Here is a 16,607-nt window from a genome sequence, read left to right on the forward strand (position 1 = left end):
CTTCAGGTCATGAACGAGAGTTTAGGACTGCATTTCGTCTGCCTTAGCACTCTGCGCTACACAGGTCATCAGGTTTCCCATTAGTGGTGGAACAGTAGATTGGTTTTAGAATACAGGCAATTGAGTGCTGCAGTGATACTGAGGGTTTAAAGGAAATTCCAAATAAGGTAAAAATAAGTCCCATAGGACCACACCCTTCAGAATAGACTGGACAACACATTGTTCTGTTCTGACAAAGGGTATCAGCTCTGGAGGTGAGCTGCGCCTTCACCCTTTTTATAGGTAAAATAAATGGGCAGTACAATATGTATAGAAAAGGGAGGCACAAGATGTATTACATAGTAAAATCATATAGCCACATATAGTTTGGCACAAAATTACTCCTCCCTGGCTCTGTGTGATCTTTACTTAAGAATTGGCACCAACATAAACCCTCTGGAACATTGACCACCAACTGTTGCACATTGATTGTCCATCTCCCCCACACACACTGATCCTGGGGTTCATTTTGACAATAAGCTGGACTGACTTATAGTCTCTGCAATTCTAGGAACTGTTTACTTATAATTAACTTAAAGGGGTTGTCCCGCGCCGAAACGGGGTTTTTTTTTTCAACCCCTCCCCCGTTCGGTGCGAGACAACCCCGATGCAGGGACATTAAAAAAAACCGCTCAGCGCTTACCTTAATCCCCGCGCTCCGGTGACTTCTATACTTACCGGCTGAAGATGGCCGCCGGGATCCTCTTCCTCCGTGGACCGCAGCTTTTCTGTGCGGTCCATTGCCGATTCCAGCCTCCTGATTGGCTGGAATCGGCACGTGACGGGGCGGAGCTACACGGAGCCCCATTGAAGAAAGCAGAAGACCCGGAATGCGCAAGCGCGTCTAATTTGGCCATTCGACCATTTTAGACGGCGAAAATTAGGCGGGCTCCATGGAGACGAGGACGCCAGCAGCGGAACAGGTAAGTGAAAACCTTTTTATAACTTCTGTATGGCTCATAATTAATGCACAATGTACATTACAAAGTGCATTATTATGGCCATACAGAAGTGTATAGACCCACTTGCTGCAGCGGGACAACCCCTTTAAGGCTGATGAGAAGTCATACTGACCTCTCATGATATCTTAAAGACACCAGGCCTACTTAATTAGATTTCTTTTGTCAAGAATCCAGGAATTCTTGCCCTAGGAAGGCAATGAAGGCCTGCTTTCCCTGCCTACAAAAGGACCCTTCATACGAAATGTACCATAAGTAGAAACAAAAAAGTTCTCCTCCGCTCCTTAAGGTAGGCATCCAAGGTTACCACCAAAGCAAGTCCAATAACATTATTTTATTGTGACAAATATAGACACAAGGTGGGAATGCAACACATTTCAACGCTTTACGGCATCTTTCTCAAGATGCTTGAGAAAAACACCGTAGAGCGATGAGACGCGTTGCATTTCCACCTTATGTAGTAATAATCTTTATTTGCATAGCACCCACTTATTACTCAGCGCTTTCAAACATGCGATAAATGCAAAACAATACAACAATTACAATGTGAGGTACAATCAGTTTTAAACAAATGGGGTGGGGGTGGTACAGAAGGTACAAGGGGGGGTGAGGGAGGAGCGAGGCATGAGGAACATAGGCAGTAGGGGTTTTCATGTGGAAATCAGTTATTAGAAAGCAAATGGGGTGGGTGGTAAGGAAGTGCAGGGGTAGAGGTCATATGTGATAGGCAGGGTGGAAGGTGTGGGGAGTCATAGGGAGGGTCAGGGGACTAGGTCAGGGGATTTGGTATGCTTCCCTGAAGAGGTGCGTTTTAAAGGCACGTCTGAAATTTTGTGCATCGGGAATTGTCCACATGCCTTGGGGTAGAGCATTGCAGATGATGGGTGCTGCTCTGGTGAAGTCCTGGAGGCGAGCATGAGAGGTTCGTATTACAGGGGTGTTTAGTCAGAGTGTGTTAGCAGATCAGAGTGAGTGGGCTAGGTGGTGTACGGACAGTAGGGAGGCAATGTATGCTGGCGTGGCGCCATGCAGAGCTTTGTGAGTGAGGTAGAGGAGTTTAAATTTAGTTCTGCAGTGGATGGGCAGCCAATGCAGGGACTGGCATAATGCAGAGGCGTCTGAGTAATGGCTGGATAGAAAAAGGAGCCCAGCTGACTCATTTAGTATGGATTGGAGTGGAGCGAGTCTGGTGTGGGGGAGGCCGATGAGTAGCAAGTTGCAGCAGTCAAGTGGGGAGTGGATGAGGCCAACCATAAGTGTCTTTAGCGTGTCTGTGGTGAGGAACGGACGTATTTTAGCAATATTCCTGAGGTGCATGTGGCATGTTTGGGCCAGAAATTGGATATGGGGGGCAAAGGAGAGATCAGAGTCCAGTGTGACCCCAAGGTAGCGCGCGTGCTGTTTGGGGGTTATTATGATGCCAGACACTGGAATGGAGGTGTTGAGGGGAGGTCGGTTGGAAGGCAGAAAGACGAGGAGGTCAGTTTTAGAGAAGTTAAGTTTGAGAAAAAGGGAGGACATAGTATCTGAGACAGCGGACAGACAGTCGGTAATGACTGGCTTTAAAGTTCTGGCTACAGGACTTCAGCTGGGAGTGGCTTGTTACATTTCACTACTCAACCAGCTGACCCTTAGACACTGATAAGGGAGGGAAAGTTTTATAGTCCCTAAATTACTGTTGGGGGGGAGTCACCAGGCCAGGAGTACTGAAACAGAAACACAAACATCTTTACCTTGACTGGCTAATATGGTACCAAACCTTTCTTTTCTTTAATACAGAGGCACTTCTTTGAAAGTTGGCATATACTCCCCAAGCCAGCTGTCCTGGATCCACAGGATAAAGACGGGCAAGAGGTGCCCACCACACATTAAAGAGCATACCAGGACATCGGGGTGCCAGTGGAGTGTTCCTTACTGGAGCCTCCACTGGGCACTGGGTAAGTCCCTCCACCCTTTTTATCCACATATGGTTAGCCTCTAACAAGGCATATCATTTATTTCATACTATGGAAATTCTCACACACGCTCGGCTCCGCTCCCCCGTCTCCCACACGCTCGGCTCCGCTCCTCCGTCTCACACACGCTCGGCTCTGCTCCATCCACTCTCAGAATACATCCTCACACAGCAGAGTCCTGCATCCACTGAGCGAAGAGACCTGGTCATGTGACCCCTTGTCTCCTCCCACACACTGATCACATGACGGTGATATCATCACAGGTCCTGTAAGCACAGAACAACCCCACGGCTCTTGTCCGGCTGCAGGTGGAGGTATGTGGGGGTCACAGCTTCCCCTTGTGGAGACCCCGGGGAGGTGCAGCAGATTAGCGGCCATGTAACGCTCCTCCGGGGGGGGGGTCTGGGATGTACATAGGAGATGGTACAAGGCCTCTGCAGCGCCCCCTATTGGCAGGCCTGTAACATGACTGGGAATAGAAGCCTCCGGAAGGCAGAGAACATCTCCAGCTACAATCAGGATTATTCGGCCTCCACTACAAATTCGCTTTCTACAATCCGTACAAAATCCCCCCAGAAGAATATAAATAAGTGACACAACTGATAGAACGAGCGCTTTCCCCAAATCCCCACAAAATGACCCTTTTTCTGCCTCCTGCGGCCCCAGAATCCCCCATGAGGTCTTTAGTCCTGGGAGCCCCTTCTGCTGAGCGGCTGCAGACGGACAGCAGCTTCTGCCGGCGCTCCGGAGGAGTCTTACCCCGTTCCTCGCGGCCGCCGGCTCACTGATGCTCTGGGGTTTGGGAGGTGCAGCAGCCGTCTCGTCGCTCCAGAATCTTCCGTCTTCTGAAACCAGTAAATCCCCCAGAACTTCTCGGCTCGCAGCTCCCGGCTGGATGTGCTGTTTGTAGTATTTAGCGGGAAGCGCTGGACAATCTGCTCCATAAGCAGGAGATTTGTAAAATCTGATTCTCTCGCCTTGTGGAATCTCCGCAGTGTTTCCTGCAGTGTGAAGGCGGCCTTATCCTTCAGTCAGTTATTGGAACATGTGAAGCTGAACGACGGTCATTCAGTGTAAAGACGGCCAACGATTGAACGGTAAATGGGAATTCATTTGTGTATCGTTAGTTGTTCATTTTATCCAGGCATAAAAGCCCGATGACAAACGGCCCAAGTAAACAGGCAGTGGTTCATCTATGAGTGACTGCCTGTTCACAGTGATGGAGGCGGGCAGACAGAAGAGATCCCCGGCGCTCCGCCCCATTAACTGAACAACAATGTGTGGGAAAGCACAAGCTTCATCACCCAAGAATTATCCTGTATACAACCACCCAAAGGCTAGCTTCACACTGGCAATTGCGATTTTTGTGCGGCAGCGACCCCCTTTTTTTTTCTAGAGTAACCTCACAGCGCATCGCTGCCGCCCACGATAAGATCATGCATTCTTTATCAATAAAGTCAACGGGACTTTCCAATGTTAAAATCGCATCGGCTCAATGGGGACACAAGGGAGATAAACAATCACACATCGCTGAGAGAGCATGATGCGATTTTTTTTTTTTCTTCTCAACATCACATCAGTGAAAACATCGTTGATGGGAAGGAAACCATTGAAAATCATTGGTTTTATAATCTGCTTTTTACTGCCTATGGTATCATCTGAAAATTGATTGAGTTTCTCGCCCGTGTGAATCAATCCTAAGAGTTAATTTTCTATAGTTCAGAAATGCTCTATTTTCTCCTTAGGGAGAGCAGTGAGTGAGGAGACTTATAAGGCCATTCATGCTCCTCTGGGTAATATGCAAATAAGGGAGATGGAACAATACATCCTCAGCGCCACCTATTGGAAGGCAGCATTTCTTCAAATCAATGTTAGACTCTTTATACAAGCCTTGTAACAATGACTAGGAATTCAAAGCCAAGTCTGATTTCATGCACAGACAGCTGTGCATGAATAAATATGTATACACATAGAAAAGCGTTAGATTCTGCTCAGACTGCATGTATTGATGTCCCTCTGCAGAATGTGCCACCCCCTCCCACTCTGCTCACTTTTTAGCCCTACATGTAATGCTTATTTTTATTTAAATTTAAACCCAGACTAGAGATTGCAGCCCCTTCTTAGCCTTAAAGACATGCTTCATCTCTGCAGTCCATGGCTGCTTCCTTATGTACTTTACAGCCTTTCAGTATATGCACATAGAGGTCAGTTAGATTCTTCTCAATATATACACATAGAGGTGAGGTAGATTCTCCTCAGTATATACACATAGAGGGGAGGAAGATTATCTTCAGTATAGACGCATAGAGATGAGGGAGATTCTTTTCAGTATATACACAAATAGAGGCGAGGTAGATTCCCCTCAGTATATACACAAATAGAGGCGAGGTAGATTCCCCTCAGTATATACACAAATAGAGGCGAGGTAGATTCCCCTCAGTATATACACAAATAGAGGCGAGGTAGATTCCCCTCAGTATATACACAAATAGAGGCGAGGTAGATTCACCTCAGTATATACACAAATAGAGGCGAGGTAGATTCACCTCAGTATATACACACAGAGGTGAGGTAGATTCTCCTCAGTATATACACACAGAGGTGAGGTAGATTCTCTTCAGTATAGATGGATAGATGTGAGGAAGATTCTCTTCAGTATATACGCATAGAGGTGAGGTTGATTCACCTCGGTATATACGCATAGAGGTGAGGTTGATTCACCTCGGTATATACGCATAGAGGTGAGGTAGATTCTCCTCAGTATATACGCATAGAGGTGAGGTAGATTCTCCTCGGTATATACGCATAGAGGGAAGGTAGATTCTCCTCGGTATATACGCAGAGAGGTGAGGTAAAGTCTCCTCGGTATGTACGCATAGAGGGAAGGTAGATTCTCCTCGGTATGTACGCATAGAGGGAAGGTAGATTCTCCTCGGTATATACGCATAGAGGGAAGGTAGATTCTCCTCGGTATATACGCATAGAGGGAAGGTAGATTCTCCTCGGTATAGACGCATAGAGGTGAAGGAGATTCTTCTCAGTATATACACAGAGAGGTGAGGTAGATTCTCTTCAGTATAGATGGATAGATGTGAGGAAGATTCTCCAGTATATACGCATGGAGGTGAGGTTGATTCACCTCGGTATATACGCATAGAGGTGAGGTAAAGTCTCTTTGGTATATACGCATAGAGGGAAGGTAGATTCTCCTCGGTATATACGCATAGAGAGAAGGTAGATTCTCCACGGTATATACACAGAGAGGGAAGGTAGATTCTCCTCGATATATACGCATAGAGGTGAGGTAGATTCTCCTCGATATATACGCATAGAGGTGAGGTAGATTCTCCTCGATATATACGCATAGAGGTGAGGTAGATTCTCCTCGATATATACGCATAGTGGTGAGGTAGATTCTCCTCGATATATGCGCATAGAGGTGAGATAAATTCTCTTCGATACATACGAATAGATGTGAGGTAGATTCTCCTCGGTATATACGCATAGAGGTGAGGTAGATTCTCCTCAATATATACGCATAGAGGGGAGGTAGATTCTCCTCAGTATATACACACAGAGGTGAGGTAGATTCTCTTCGATATATACGAATAGATGTGAGGTAGATTCTCCTCGGTATATACGCATAGAGGTGAGGTAGATTCTCCGCGGTATATACGCATAGAGGTGAGGTAGATTCTCCTCGGTATATACGCATAGAGGTGAGGTAGATTCTCCTCGGTATATACGCATAGAGGTGAGGTAGATTCTCCTCGGTATATACGCATAGAGGTGAGGTAGATTCTCCTCGGTATATACGCATAGAGGTGAGGTAGATTCTCCTCGTTATATACGCATAGAGGGGAGGTAGATTCTCCTCGGTATATACCTTCTCTTCCCCTGGCGCACTCAGTGCATCTCATAGAGGACTATGAAAATGGGAAGATGTTACTACACCGACTAAGGTATGATGAGCACCAGTAGGAGGTCATGGGAGATTTTAAAATGGTGGCATTCCTGATGGGTCTCCGAGGTGGTTTTATGAAGTTCCCCTGCTATTTTTGCCTTTGGAACAGTAGGGACACTGATTCCCACTACCATAAACGGGACTGGCCACTGCGAATATAATTTTTAGTGGGACAGAAAAATGTCAAGTGGAAGCCACTGGTGGACACTACAAAGGTGCTGATGCCACCACTACACATCAAATTGGAGCTTATGAAACAGTTTACCAAACCTCTCGACACTGACTCAGCAGCCTTCAAACACCTAGAAGACCTCTTTCCAAGGCTCTCTGAGGCCAAAATCAAGGTGGATGTTTTCATTGGACCACAGGTAAAAAAGCTCATCAAGTGCACTGAATTCCCAAAGAAGCTGGCCAGAAAGGAAAATGCAGCCTGGAACAGCTTTTCTGGCAGTAGTTATAGGTTTCCTTGGGAATCACAAGGCCCACAACTATGTGAAGCTGGTTGAAACTCTGGTTAAAAACTCTGGTAAGATGGGTTGCAGGATGTCTCTAAAACTCCATATGCTAGATGATCACTTCAAGAGGAAAATGTGAGAATCCTCAGAGGAAGCAGGGCGAACGCTTCCAAGATATTATGGCCTTTGAACGTCGATACCAAGGATTGTACAATAAGAGCATGATGGGAGACTAAATATGGGGACTAATTTGGGAAAGTGGTGTGCAGTACAATTGTAAATCTAGAGAAACCCCATATTTCTAAGTATTGTCTTTGTTTGAAGTAGAAATTAATATTACTTTTGATCAAGATGTCTGTTTATAAAAATAACAATGTGTTACCCATTTATGTATATGGGAGGGGGAGGGGGGTATGCACAATATAAAACTCATTCTCCTGAGCACAAAAACACAAATTAGGGAGAGCGCCATATGCATGGGGAGAGACATACATAATGTCAATGATTCTACTTACCGGGTGTCAGGCGGAGCAACAAAAATTTTTGTGTCCCGCCTGCACCTGGAATCCAAGTTCGCCTTTCAGGGGTTTCTTTTGATGGAGGGTCTCCCGTATTATCCAGAAGAACATATGTTATGTATAGATGATGTTACCCATCTATGCTCTCCTGGAGAGCAGCAGCACAAAAAGTACCCCAAAGTTCTTGCAAACAATGGGGAAAACATAATAAATGAACAAACAGAAAAAACTTTTTTACAGCTACGCTACAATACCGACCAACCCCTATTTACTTAAGGGTCGGTATTGTAGCGCAGCCGTAAAAAAATTTTTTCTGGTTGTTCATTTATTCTCCTGAGCACAAAAGCAAACTTTGGAAGGTATAATGGCCATTTTCTGAACTTTTTAGACATAACAAAACAGGAAATACCACTCACTTGCCAACGACAAAAAGGTGTGATACATAGAGTAATCGTTGCGTATAAATGGGCCTTAAGTCATCTTGTCAAAGTTTGGTTAGAAAGAACGTGGTAGCATTTTAGATGTTTAAAGGGGTTTTGTCACTAAAAAATTTTTCTAGCTTCTGGCTACCCATAAAATAAAAAAGTATACTCACTTCTCAGCCCAGGGCAGAAGTCAGATGACTGCTGCTTCCAATCAGAGGTTGAACTCCTGGCATCAGTGCTAATATCCTGGGTGGCATGATGCCAGGAGTTTGGACCGGTGATGCTGCAGACTCTGATTGGCTGCAGCAGTCACCTGACTTTCTTCAAGCCATACAACCAGAGGCAAGTGCTGGGCAGTGCTAGCCACTCAGCTGACAAGTTTCAGATGAGCGTATTATGGACCCATTTTTGCGTCTGTGATATGGGCATGTGTTCTGATGGGTTTTACTGACCAGAATTCAAAGCATGATATGTCCCTAACACTCTGAGTTCAGGTCAATAAACCCTGCGGTAAAAATCCCATTACTTACTGAGTTCTTGTGTTTATCATCTTTAGGGCACACGCACACCGCCGCTTTCTCATCCATTTTCAGATTGAAAAATGTATTCAAAAATCAGATGAAAGTAGCGCCCGTTCATCTGAGCCGGTGAATTCACGTAGACTTGTTTGTTTATTCGGACGAACAGTCCAAGTAAAACAAAATTCCAGCATGTCCCGTTCCTGTCTGAATCTCAGCTGAGAACAGTACCGGTCACTGTGTGGTGTCCCGCACATCGGATACACATGGGTGGGATGGCCAAGTGCCGAGGATCTGGGTGCAACTTTGTAAACGTCTGTGCACATGTACCCTTAGGCTGGACTTACATTGGCGCATGAAAGACTGATCCAATATACTCGGAATGATATGGAACTTCCAACCTGCCTTCTTGCCTGTGACTGCGATGTATGTTTTGTGAAAAAAATGAAAACAAAGGTTTGGTACCGGGTTAGCCAGTAGAGCAAAATGTGATTGTTCCCAGCAAGAGAAACCGTGTAATCTTGTAGATATGTAGCTTGTTATAAGGTTAAGGTATCATATCTACAAGATTCCGTGGTTTCTTTTGCTGGGAACAATCACATTTTGTGGAAACAAGGCATCGCTGCGCATGAGATTTTTACGTGGGTGAAGATGGCACGTTGTTCAAATAGTAAAAGCAGAACATTCACAATGCCTCATATAAACATCACACAGCACGCCAGGGTGCGGCAAATTTTTTCAGTTCCATAGAAAGTAATGAGCGATATCACCCAAAAATAAAACGCTCTGTGATCTCTCTATCTCAAACTGTCAGTCCGAGAGAAAAATCGCTCATGTAAACTAACCCATGTAAAATAATTGGTTCTTTTCACGTGCGATTTGTGTGCATCCTGCAACGCACAGAAATCTGTAATCCAGAGATTTGGGGTGGCTTACATTGTCTTGTCTTCTTCCCATTCAAGATCCTCGGCTGGTATCTTGTATCTCAGATAATATTCCTGATTGACCCAACAAGAATGGAGAGGAACCGGGACAAGATGGCGGAGAGTATATTCACCCTCACCCTAGAGATACTCTTCCAGCTTACAGGAGAGGTGAGAGATTCTGGGGATGACGTCACGTTCCATCATTCTTATCTATGTCAGTCTCTGGTCACATCTACGGCAGAGGATTTACTGCCAATTCATCATAAATGCCGGGAAAATAATAGAGCCGGTTGTTCTGGTAGAATGACGGAAACCCAACAGATCTACTATAAGGCAATTGGAGGTTGTTGGGGGTCATTATTGTCTGTCATCTAACAGAACCAAAACTCTGATCATTTTGTTCTTCTGCTCCTGTGACTGAGTAGAACAACGGAAATGATGAACATAGATGTGAGGAGAATCTTACTAATTGTTGGCCATAACTGGAGACATGAAGGACTCCGGGAATGTCTGCAGTGGTATTTATGGATGTATCTCCCCATAAACAGGATTACACGGTAGTGAAGAAGACTTCTAGTGATGGCTGTCAGGCCCCGGTGTCTGATGGATGGAAAAGACCCCTGAGCCCAATTACAGGGTCTCCACCTCACCCCCTGATACTGCAGGAGATCAATGAGCAGAAGATCCTAGAACTCACCAACAAGATGATTGAGCTGCTGACTGGAGAGGTGACGCTGCTGGGAATGCTGGGACATTATACAGTAACGCTACGGCGGTATAACGTGTCTGAGTGATGACGGTATCATTGTGTTGTCAGGTTCCTATAAGGTGTCAGGACATCACTGTCTATTTCTCCATGGAGGAGTGGGAGTATTTAGAAGGACACAAGGATCAGTACAAGTACGCCATGATGGAGGACCACCAGCCTCCCCTATCACCAGGTAATAGACAGGACTAAATCCACACAGCCTTTATTATTTGTATGTAGAGAATGAATTCAGTGGCTGTCTGTGTTTTCTGCAGGTAGATCCAGTAAGAGAACAGCAGCGGAGAGATGTCCCCAGCCTCTTCTTCCACAGGATGGTCAGGTAGATGGAGAGAAGGTCTCATGAAATCTCCCCTCTGGTCTGTAGGACGGCTGGGAAGGTCTTGTGTTCAGTCTTATTATATGACTGATACTTGTGTAATGAGAAAGCTGGAGATGGCAGGATTACAGCCGACCGCAGACATTAGATCTCCGCATCTTGTCACTATTTTCTGGTTCTGTCACAAATATAGATCCGCGCCACCACACAAAAAAACCGAACTAAAGGGGATTTTTACTCACCTGGTGCACAGCGGGATTCTTCGTAGACGCAAAGAACCCGCTTGCACCGATGATCCCCGTTAGCCTGTAGGACTAAAGATGTTTCTTCTTGCAAAAAATCCCCAATAATCCTTGAAGGAGATGCAGCAGTAGGAAAAACCCCAGTAGGTGATAACACCTTGCAATGGGGAAAATACAATCTGTAGAAGACAAGAAAAAAATCCTCCTGCGCTCTTTTTTTGGGGCTTTTTGCGATCCAAAATAGGAACTTCCAGATCACCGAAATATACAATTAAGTATATTTTTATTCATATAATAAAATTATGTCAGTCTTGCAACGCGTTTCGGCGCTATTAAGAGCGCCTTTTTCAAGCATAACATCACACAATACTAGTTGCTTTATATAGAGTCACTTACATTTCCTCCATGTGCGGAGTCCGGGGCTCGCGGCATGGGACGCCGGTCTCGTCGCTGCTGACGTAACCATTCAAGCGACGGCAATTTTGATATGACGGCTCTAGTGAATGAAGTTACGCTATTGGCGTAGCTACGTTAAAAACTCTTTTAGTATCTAAAAAGATAATAGATATTATATGTTATTTGACACCATTTTAGGATTGTTTTCAATATTAATTCATAAGTACCCTCGTAAGACGATCAAATGTAGACCCATAAGAAAACTATACTCCCCTTCTTTGTGATTAGCTTTTTAAAAAATAGAGATAAAATATTTACATATATTTATTGGTTATTTTAAGATTAATGTTTTTTAAAAAAAATATGTTTTATATATAATTAAGAGTATTGTTATGATGTAATCTTATCCTTATTGTATTGAAGGTAAAACCGCAGACAGCGGAACTATAAATGCATGCTCTCCAGTCGGAGTCCGGAGCCTAGAGCATAGGGACGGAGTTACGCAAACTACGTAAGTTTTTAACGTAGCTACGCCAATAGCGTAACTTCATTCACTAGAGCCGTCATATCAAAATTGCCGTCGCTTGAATGGTTACGTCAGCAGCGACGAGACCGGCGTCCCATGCCGCGAGCCCCGGACTCCGCACATGGAGGAAATGTAAGTGACTCTATATAAAGCAACTAGTATTGTGTGATGTTATGCTTGAAAAAGGCGCTCTTAATAGCGCCGAAACGCGTTGCAAGACTGACATAATTTTATTATATGAATAAAAATATACTTAATTGTATATTTCGGTGATCTGGAAGTTCCTATTTTGGATCGCAAAAAGCCCCAAAAAAAGAGCGCAGGAGGATTTTTTTCTTGTCTTCTACAGATTGTATTTTCTGGTTCTGGAGACTTCTGTTGGAATAAAGAAGCAACAGGTTGGAGTTATACAGGAGACCTGCAGCTATTTGGCCCAGATCACTACTGCTGTCATGTCATTCCGGCTCCTCATACTAATTAATGACCTTTTCTGGCCATATAAAACCTCCCACACGACTTCTCCAACTGTGTGATGACTTTTACAATATTTATTTCCCAGCTTGTGAATCCGGATGAAGATCTGATCCCTATTGATGCTACAGAGACACATGTGAGGGGGGATCAGCCGTGTAAGGAGGAGATTCCTACAGATGACCCCCCAGGTGAGACTACATGTAGAGAATAGTCTGTGTTGTCGGGGTTTTCAGCTCTATATTCCCTTATACAGCCAAAGACAATGTTAAGCATTTTTTTCATTATTTGCTACAAAGGATGAGCGAGTATACTCGCTAAAGCACTACTCGCTCGAGTAATGTGCCTTAGCCGAGTATCTCCCTGCTCGTCCCGAAAGATTCGGAGGCCGCCGCAGCTGACAGGTGAGTTGCGGCGGGGAGCAGGGGAGAGTGAGCGGGAGAGAGGGAGAGATAGATCTCCCCTCCGTTTCCGCCCGCTCTCCCCCGCAGCTCCCTGCCCCCTGCCGACCCCCGAATCTTTTGGGACGAGCAGGGAGATACTCGTCTAAGGCACATTACTCGAGCGAGTAGTGCCGTAGCGAGTATACTCGCTCATCTCTATTCGCTACTCAAAAAAATTTATGGAACATATTTTAAATCACATTTAGTGTAAAGCTATCAGTCCCGCACATGGAGACTCCAAATAGCAACTTTTTAAAATCCATTTTAAAAAGCAGTCTTAAATCAGAAAAAGATTGCGCCCCCTATGATGCGTTTTGGAACAAAACTCCGTCTTTAGTCATAGTGTATGTGAATCTTCCCTGATCAACCATTTATGACCATGGAGTCACCCCACATCATACAATCACAGATCCGTGGGCGGCCCATGTACCAGCAATATAGTAAAATACCTGCTGTGAGGGATTAGCGTCAGGATAAGGTAGCAGGGTGGGCATCCGCAGCCAGAGACACTGACACAAGGATTAAAGTTCGTAGTCCAGGCTTCGCCTGGGTTTATTGCAGCAAAAATATAGCAAAACAGGCCTTAAAGGGGTTGTCTCGCGGCAAGCATCAAAATTTTACATTACCCCATTCCCCCTGTCACCTCCCTGGCATAAAATAGCAAATTAAAGCGGTTTTTAAGCCGCTTGCTACTCACCGATCCGACGAAATAAGGAGTTTAAAAAATCTTCTTCCTAAGATGGCCGCCGGTCCTTTCCCAGGGATGCACTGCGGTTTTCTCCCATGGTGCACCGCGGGTCTTCTCCCATGGTGCACCATGGGCTCTGTGCGTTCCATTGCCGATTCCAGCCTCCTGATTGGCTGGAATCGGCACACGTGACGGGGCGGAGCTACGATGACAACGCGGTGACTAGCTCTCCGGCACGAGCGGCCCCATTCACCAGGCAGAAGCACGGACTGCGCAAGCGCGTCTAAAAAAGCAAGAAGCCAGCGAAATTAGACGGAGCCATGGAGACGGGGACGCCAGCAATGGAGCAGGTAAGTGAATAACTTCTGTATGGCTCATATTTAATGCACGATGTATATTACAAAGTGCATTACTATGGCCATACAGAAGTGTATAACCGCACTTGCTTTCGCGAGACAACCCCTTTAACTCCAGGCCAACAGAAAGTAAATCCTGCTTGTCGGAGCACTCACTATACATAGATCGGTCCTGACTTCTCACTGTCAAAAACAGAGCTTGCTGCGCACAGCCAGTCTGGTCCTCAGACCTGCAGAGGTCTCACCACACTTAGCCAGACCTGCAGACCCAGTTTTTTATAAGCCCCGATACCAGCCTCCCCTGGTATGTGGGAGTGGCCATCCCACCCTTCGCTTTGACCACTCCAGGAAAAGCCGGCCCGGACTATGTGGCTTGGAGCCACTACATTGACTACAACGTGTCAGTAACTTAATGTTACTGACACCCGACTGCCGGCTTCCTCCACCGATCCCAGGCTGCTCGGTGACACGTATCTGCCCAAGTGCTCCCTAATGCCACATACGAGAGCATCCTAGGAGAAATATACCTGCCCTCCACGACTTTGCCAGTCACTGTCTCACACTGCATACACAAATAATACCGTCCGGCAGGAGATTAATAAGACAACTACAAACACATCAAAGTCATGTGTTTCTTCAGCCAAAACGTTTTCGGGTAGTTAATAAACAATTCTCAAAAATAAAGAATATATAAATTGCAATATGTCATTTGGGGTCTGTATGATCACATGTGATATCTGTAAGTTATCCTATGTGGGATGTACGTGTAGAAAATAGAAAAGTAGAATATTGGAACATTTGCAGGATACCGTGAGGCACATTGGATCTTCCATCTGTAAACACGGTGCCTATAGGGTTAAACCTTAGAAGGAAATAATGTTGCGTTATTAATTGTATCAGTATGCACACGACTGTCCTGTCCTGTGCATAGAATGAAAACTGGAGGTGTTCCTACGCTCCCAAAAAAACTGAATAATGTGTGATGCTTTTTTCCCAAATCTCCTGTGCTCATTAAACTTACTAGCTTTATGAGCCGTGGATAAGAGCAACAGCTGAGAGCTCCAGCAAATACTCAGTTTCAATGGGGGAGATGAACAACAAAAAATAAGCACATTAGCTAAAATAATCGGTCTATTAGGATGGTTGTCAGTAGATCTGGTTCTCCACAAATTATCGTAGCTCCTGTGAATAGGGAAATCCTTTTAATGTTTGGTTAATGCATGCCTTTCAATTACATTTGTATATAAAATGTTCATACAATCAGTATAATTGTTATGTAATATTCAAAAATATTAAAATCCATTTTATTCTTGGTAGATGATGACACCCGGGGCTCAGAGGAACATCTAATAACAGATTGTGAAGTGGATCCTGCTATCATACAAGATACATATGAAGAGCCTGCCATTATCCCAAATATACCTTCAGCCCTTCACAGCAATAATCTATCCTCTGATCCATCAAAACAGGTTCCATCTTCTGACCCATTACAAAATGTTAAACAAAATAACATTTACAGAACAGATGTTGAACGTCAAAGAGTTCACACAGGGGAGAAGTCATATTCATGTTCTGAATGTGGGAAACGTATTAGCAAAAAAGCAAATCTAGTGTTACATCAGAGAATTCACACAGGAGAGAAGCCATATTCTTGTTCTGAATGTGGGAAATGTTTTAAGCAGACATCACATCTTGCTGTACATCAGAGAATTCACACGGGGGAGAAGCCTTATTCATGTTCTGATTGTGGGAAATCTTTTAACAATAAATCAGATCTTGTTAGACATCAGAGAATTCACACCGGGGAGAAGCCTTATTCATGTGCAGTATGTGAGAAATGTTTTAGCCGGAAATCGCAAATTGCAGCACATCAGAGAATTCACACAGGGGAGAAACCATATTCATGTGCAGAATGTGAGAAATGTTTTATCAAGAAATCGAATCTTACTGCACATCAGAAAATTCACATAAGGAAGAAACTATAAATGTTCTGAATGTGGGAAATGTTTACAGCTAAATCAAATCTTCTTGGATATCATAGAAGTCACTCAGGGAAGAAACCATTTTCATATCCTGAATGTTGGGAATATTTTACTTGGAAGTCGAAAACTCACAGGAAAAAAACAAATATTTTGAATTTGGCAAATGCTGCACTCACAAATTTCATCTTGCTAAACTTCAAATAACTTATCAGAGAAGAAGCCATATTCTTATCTTTTTTAACTGATAAATAGTACAAGAAACAAAAATTCAACATCAAAAGTCAAAGCAAAGCTTCATGTATTACAAGATGATTAAGAAATATAAGCAAACGCCAAATGAAGTCTGTTATCTAAAAATCATCTGGAACCCATATAGCACATCTATATACCAACCACATTTGTGGAATATTTCCCATTAATATGTATAGTTAAGTTTCAAAATTTGTTACCAATCACTAATAAATGTGTAAAACCTTACATGCTTGTGTTCTATAAATGGTAAGCTATCACCTCAGACCTCTGGAGATGAGAGGGAACTCTTAGATGTTATGTGTAGAAATGGTGAGGAGAGAAACACACCTCATCACTGTAGTTATGTGTATCACAACATACGGGTCTGATGTTTTCAGTGTTCCTCATTAGGAAGAGCCATCAGTGAT

General features: G+C 44.3%; 1 protein-coding gene across 1 annotated transcript; it reads left to right on the plus strand.

Annotated features, from left to right (window-relative positions):
• Positions 1–6,892: 6,892 nt before the first annotated feature.
• On the plus strand, positions 6,893–16,405 carry LOC136624405 (oocyte zinc finger protein XlCOF7.2-like). Its single transcript, XM_066598380.1, has 7 exons — positions 6,893–7,285; positions 9,796–9,927; positions 10,308–10,487; positions 10,577–10,700; positions 10,783–10,847; positions 12,568–12,670; positions 15,284–16,405. The coding sequence occupies exons 1-7, from the start codon at positions 7,139–7,141 to the stop codon at positions 15,949–15,951; spliced, it is 1,419 nt and encodes a 472-aa protein (XP_066454477.1). The 5' UTR covers positions 6,893–7,138; the 3' UTR covers positions 15,952–16,405.
• Positions 16,406–16,607: the final 202 nt, after the last annotated feature.

This window comes from Eleutherodactylus coqui, chromosome 4, assembly GCF_035609145.1.
Source record: "Eleutherodactylus coqui strain aEleCoq1 chromosome 4, aEleCoq1.hap1, whole genome shotgun sequence".
Lineage (NCBI taxonomy): Eukaryota > Metazoa > Chordata > Amphibia > Anura > Eleutherodactylidae > Eleutherodactylus > Eleutherodactylus coqui.